This window comes from Ailuropoda melanoleuca, chromosome 14, assembly GCF_002007445.2.
Source record: "Ailuropoda melanoleuca isolate Jingjing chromosome 14, ASM200744v2, whole genome shotgun sequence".
Classification (NCBI taxonomy): Eukaryota; Metazoa; Chordata; class Mammalia; order Carnivora; family Ursidae; genus Ailuropoda; species Ailuropoda melanoleuca.
In genome coordinates this window covers 59,146,294-59,152,748 of record NC_048231.1, presented here as the reverse complement: position 1 = coordinate 59,152,748, position 6,455 = coordinate 59,146,294, and the positions used below count along the sequence as shown (strand labels likewise).

General features: G+C 46.9%; 1 protein-coding gene across 1 annotated transcript in view; it reads right to left on the bottom strand.

The window, feature by feature from the left end:
- Window positions 1–3,664: 3,664 nt before the first annotated feature.
- The window catches only part of GATA6 (GATA binding protein 6), a 31,679-nt gene continuing 28,888 nt past the window's right edge, over window positions 3,665–6,455 (bottom strand). Inside the window, exon 8 of the mRNA XM_034642475.1 lies at window positions 3,665–5,036. Coding sequence (XP_034498366.1) covers window positions 4,869–5,036 — 168 coding nt within the window. The 3' untranslated portion in view covers window positions 3,665–4,868. The remainder of the gene's footprint in view (window positions 5,037–6,455) is intronic.

Genomic DNA, 6,455 nt, shown 5'->3' with positions numbered 1-6,455 from the left:
ACACTTTCTATAGAAACTGGTACATAGTCAGTGCTGGATAAATAGTTGCTATTATTTCAGAGCAGTCTTGGAGTGTTAAACGAACGGGAATTCACCAAAAATAAGGGTAAAACCCGGGGAAGGGGTGGAGAGACAGGGAGGAAAACTCTCAATGGCTGAAGAGAAGACACAGAAGGCAAACAACAATGAAAAGTTGGTTGTTTCCAAGAAATAAAAAACCAACTACAAGATATTGAAGCAATGGGCCAAGCAAAGCAAAGCTGTTTTTTCCTTGTTCTGCGGACGGCTCAGCTGCCAGACGTTTCCATTTTCCGGTCTGGGTCCGTATCGCTGTATAAGTTTTGTATCAGGGCCCCAGACCAAACAGGTTTGGCATTAGGGGGAGGTGCTTACAAAGCCCCTACATTCATGAGTATGACCAGGATTCTCACCCTCTGTGGCCGAAGGCAGTAGCAGGACGTGCCCTCCGTAGATCAGAACCTGAGGTGGCGAGGGGACCAGAAGAGAGCAGAAGGCGAACCCAACTCCACCAGCTTCCCACACACACCACCACCTCCGCAGAGCGTCTGCACCTGGGCCTGTGGGCAGCAAATGCAGGTGGGAGGGACCTCTGAGCAGCCACGCTGCATTTTATGGTTGCTCCGGAGACGGAGGTCCAGAGAGGGGAAATGACTTGCCCCAGCGTGAAGGGATATCTAGAAGATTATCTTACCACGGGGAGCCACTGATGACTGAAATATAAGCCCTCCCACGAATTAAAATATCATTTCATCTGTAATTGCTATATTTAAGCCATTTTTTAAGTCAAGTCTTAGAAACAAGCGCGCAAAAAAACAAAACTACTTCCAAGCAAAGTATCTCTTGAACAGTGAGAGGTGTGGGCAGCACCTCCCTGGGCGCTTCCCAAGCAGGAAGAACGGTGGAGACCGGCCGTCCCACCAGTTCTCGGGTGCACAGCCAGGCGATGCTGGAGTTATTGGTGGGAGCGTGGTCGCTTGCTCGAACATCTCAGGGGTTCCGCATGTACCTGCCACACCCTAACTTCCCTTTAGAGGCTTTGCTAAGTATCGACCGTAATTTATTCTATCCAGAGCCCCTATAAATGAACTTCCTTAGGCTTTCAGCCTCCTAGTATTTGACATCAGAACTGGTCGAAGACACCCCAGGATTCTTTTCCTCTGCAGGTCCTACAGAGGGCTACCGCCTTGTCCCGGACCCCCCAGCCCCCACCCACCTCCAGGGACCACAGCAGAGGGGTCTGCTTCAGCTGCAGCTAAAGGTTCAGCCACACAAAAGCCACCTCGAATGCCTCAGTAGCCAGAGCTGGAGGTACTGAATTTTTAACCACAGACCCGGTTTTGAAAGATCTGGTCTAGCAAATTTACTGATATTTGCTTCTCATTTAAAATAATCAAATTCATACCTGACTGCCCATTAGAGCTTCCAAACAACAGGGGAGAGGTAATGACTGTTGCCAAGCTGACTTGGTATTTCAACTCAAACAAAAAAACGCCATTTTAATTAGCAAGAGAAGATTTGCCCTGAATGTTTGAACATTTGGTCCTGCTCCCCCAGCTGGCCTCATCTACACGTACACTATTATTTCCTTCTCAGAGTCACAGGATCTGAAGACCCTGTGGAAAATGCCAGTACGTAGCAATTGAACGCACCAAAGCTACCAACCACTGTCCGAAATTAAAAGCAGCCTGGAATCTGGCATAGCCAAAGACTTGCTGTATTGCCCTCCCAGCAGCTAATCTATATCCGTGATCTGAAATTACATCAAATTTCCAAGGACTGGGGAAAACATTTCCCATGAGCAAGAAGTTAATTTATTTGCAGGGGGAAATGAACGGCTCTCTTTGCTTTCCTGACCCTCCCATAGGCACCAGGAAACACCACAAAGTGACCCCGAAGAGAGACCCCAGACAGAGCCTTCGGTGATTTAAGGTAGCCTAAAATCAGCCGTGGGGGAGAGGACAGAAATTCTGCAACCCACGGTAATGGGTCTGAGGACTCTGGAAGCTGAGGTGCGGCATTATTTAAATGCACTCCCTTTTGAGATATGACTTGGTTTTTCTATGTCACACTTTGGGGGAGCACTGCTGAGATCACATATTTGGAACAAACTTCTTTATACAATCAATCACAGGCAAGAAGCTAGCATTGAAAGGCCTACTTTAGGAGAGCTCATGGTGTTAGGACAGGCTACACCCAAGCAGCCCTCTTCCCCTGGTTCTTGCCCCTTGTACTTTATTTTACGAAAGCTTGAATTCTTTCCCCTTTGTGTTCTTTAAAAAAAGAGCTTTAGCAACCCAGTGGTGTCCTGGGTTTGGAAGGAGCAACATCTGCGACCATCCCCAGAAAAAAAGATTATTCAGAAGCCCCAGTAAGAAAAACTCATTTTCCAACCAAAGCATATTAACTCTACCAAACTCCCAACCCACCAGAAAGCACTCAAAGTAATGAGAACTGTAAGAGGAAGAGGAGGAAAAAAAATGGCCGATTTTCTTCTGCCGTCAGACTCACCCCTATTCTTTTAAACTGTCAGCCGATCTCAGACTGCCTTCTCCCGTGTGCTCCTTCCCTCCAACTCTGCCATCCCCTGGGCTCGGGGAATCCCTCACTTCACTCACCCCAGCAAGTGAGTCAAGGGACACCAGACTCTCACAGACTATAAACTTCTAACTACCCCACAGTGAGTAAGGCATTCAAAACACCATGTGTGAAGAGCTCCTGCCACCCTACCTCAAAGTCAAGACTTACTGCTTCCTGTGCACCAGACACCGCTCCGGGCACTTCACATGGATTCTCTCATCTAATCCGAAGACTTATATGCTAATTGGATTTATTTTACAGATGAGGAAAACAGAATGGGATAACTTGCCCAAGGTCACAGAGCTCGTGCCTGCAGAGCAGGGACCTGACTCCACACCCAGACCACTGTTCTAGCCCACTGTACGTTGTCAGCGTGCATGTGGGACTCTGTGGCTTCCCCAGACACATTCACCCCCCAGCTCGGAGTGTCACTTCCAATACTACCCATGACAAAGCCAAGACTTCCCTGGTCTTGGAAGACTCAGACTGGCCACCATAGAATGACTATAACCAGTACACGAAGAGAAGTAAAAAAACATCCCACACGTCAGGAGCCAAAATGAAATGCCATCATTGGGCTGTGAAACAGTCCCCTGGTTTTCTGAAATTCAGACCGTTCAGATCATTTCCTACCTTCTGGTGAGTGTTAAGGACTTCAACCTCAGATGAGCTGGGAGACTTGGTGGCACTTTGCAAAAGGAGAAAGTAGAAAGGAAAACCATTCTGTTTCTGGGTCTTAGAGTGTATTTCATGCAGAGGGAAATAAACTCTGGACTCTTTTAAAAAAATGTTTTCAAGGATTAGTCCCACACAGAATGCTTATAGTCTCAGATACTGTCATAGAAAACTGGGTCCTTTTCACGTATAAAAATTGTTCCCGATGCAAACTGACGGTGATAACTAACTGCATGTGCCAACTTCAAATAAACCAAGGTATAAAGCAGATCCAGAAGGACAGTTCATTGAAAGGAAAGCCGAAAGGCAAACATCACATGCACTTGTTTTATACGAGCATCTCTAGCCACATACAGTATCAAAATGAAACTAAAAGGGAAGGAACTCACTGTACAGAAGACAAAACAATACCCTTTTTATTTTTAAAACTTTGGTGAAATAGGTTTCCATACGACATCCCATTTTTTAAAAAATTAATGTAAACCAACCTGCCTGTGGGTTAGTCACACTATAGACTTCATCGTAGTGGGTACAGATGCCTGGAATATTTACAAATGTTATCTGTTAGGTAGTAAAGTTTTGTTGCGATTTTTCCAGCACGTATTCCACAGTAAAATAAAGAGGGGATACTGGTGTTCTTGTATAAAAATTCTTAACAGATGGATAAAGGCAATTTTCCTGAGAGAAGATTTGTTCTTGAAATATTTTTCCTTCACAATTGGAAATATAGAAATGGGATGCGGTTGTAAAAGAAGCATAAGAATGTCTAAGTTAACATTTTTTTCTTTTAAATTATTTAAGTACCATTAAGTTAAAATGTTTACATTCATTATAAAAAATGTTGTTAAATCTTATGCAAATGATTTAACACTGATTGCTGCAACGCAAATTGCACTTTTTTAAAAAATTATTGTTTACATGGAAGAAAAATATCTTGTTTGCTACCCTGTTTACAAATCCCGACTGACTTCGGATCAGTCACACAATATGAACTTTGAGAAACGTCAGTCACAGTGTACGTTACAGTCATAATGCAGTCTTGCAAACTGAGTAATAGTTTTGACTCAGCCTCCAGAGGTGTGTACCAAATGGCCTCAAATGGTCTTCTCCATGAAAGCACGTGAAATTCAGGTGTGGAAAAGGTACGAAGAAATTCTGGAACAACCAAAACCGATCAGAAGAAGCACATGATTTGGGGCAATACACATAAAACCTTTTTTAAAAAAATCTCTCTCAAGATTCCTTGGCAGGCAAGGCCCCGGTCCTAGTCCCGGTTTCTGGAAGTGGCACGGCGGACATCGGGTCCCCTGGCAGGCCCCGAGGCAGGCTGGCTGGAAGGGGCCGTGGCCAGGGAGGAGGCGACATGCTGTGGGCTGCACCGGCCCTTCCCTGGAAGCTCTCCATCTTCTCTCTGGCTCTTCAGAGACAGGGGCAGGGTGGTAAGGCAGAGCAGGCTTCTTGGGAAATACATCTCTTTCAAAATAAAGGCACGGAAATCACGCATCAGAGGAACGTTCTGTCAGCATACTTGCGCTGGTGTGGACAGCTTGACAAAACCCCAGCAGGCCGTGCGCCCTCGCTCCCCGGCAGCGGGCTCAGGCCAGGGCCAGGGCGCACCAGGAATCCTGTCTCACCGAGGATGTGACTTCGGCCGGCGAGGCCAGGCTGACGCCTATGTACAACCCATCTTGACCTGAGTACTTGAGCTCGCTGTTCTCGGCATTAGTGCTGTCTCCCGCGCCAGACATGACTGAGGCGCCCGCCTGGCAGAAGAGAGGGATAGAGAGGGAAGAGAGAAGGGGAGAGACAGTTATCGATAAATCTGTCAGGCGGCACTCTCCTGCAAGGTCAACACCTGGGACAAAGGAGATGGGCAGTGCCGCTGGCCTCACCCTGGCAACGTGAACTCTTAGAAACGTTCTCCCGCGACCTCGAGAGCTCACGGCAGCCACCACCCAGCAAGATGCACGGCTGGACAAAGGTAGGAAAGGGCAACTGCGGGAGGCCTAGTTGTAGGCAGTGCAAACTCTCAGCGCTCTGACAGTGAAACCAACCACACCACCTAGGTGAACAGGGCTTCATGATGCCCGCCCAATCTGCTCATTTCCAGAGAAAACACAAAGCAGCACACACACACACCCAGCAGAGCCACAACCGTAGCACTTATGCCAAAGTCTGAAACGGAGAGCTACACAGCTCAGCAAGGCCTAATAAATGACATTTTTGAACACCGACTTCATGGAAAATTAACTCATGCATACACAGGTTTTAATATCTACCTTTAATTCTTTGCAAGGAGAACAGGCCGTTTTGAAAGCAGACCACATTATAAAGAAAATGCTAACATCCAGTATCTGTCATGGTTGTGGCAATGTTTTGTTGAAGCAAAAGATCACTGCTCTCTTGTTTCGTTCATTCCTTCCATCCAAATGAGAAAGGCCAAATAGAAAACATGATAGAATGTGGCAGAATCAAACCAAAATAACTAAAATCATGTTTAGACTACAGTTTGAGAACACAGTTGCCTTTGACTTTAAAAAAAGAAAAAAGAAAATCAAGCCATGACTAGCATGTCACCCAGGCTGCTCGGTGTGCCTCCAAGGACAGGGGTCAGTGTCGTGCACAACACGCACGGAGACAGTGCCCCGTCCGCACACAGTGCTTCCAGAGGTTGAAGATCCAACATGTCAAAAATAACACGTCTGCCTGGAGCATCCTTTACCAATCTGAGTTCAGGCACATGCCAACTCCGGTGTCTGAACTCGGCCCGGACACGTGCATAAGCCACAACTTCGACCTGAAGAACATTCCACTGTTCTCTCCAGGGACACACGGTGCCGACTGCCAGGTACAGGAAACACAGGGGTGTTTCCCTCAGGATTTGTATGCATGTTGTGCTTGGCTAGGAATTACAGGATCGAGGGCTGCCTGGGTGGCTCAGTCGGTTAAGCATCTGCCTTCAGCTCAGGTCATGATCCCAGTGTCCTGGGATCGAGTCCCGCATTGGGCTCCCAGCTCGGCAGGGAGTCTGCCTCTCTCTCCCCCTCTGCCCCTACTCATGCGCTCTCTCTCTCTCGTTCACTCTCTCTCTCAATTAAATAAAACATCTCTGCAAAAAAAAAAAAAAAAAAAAAACAAAAAGGATCTATAAGACGATGCAAGGGACATCCAGGGCCCCAAGG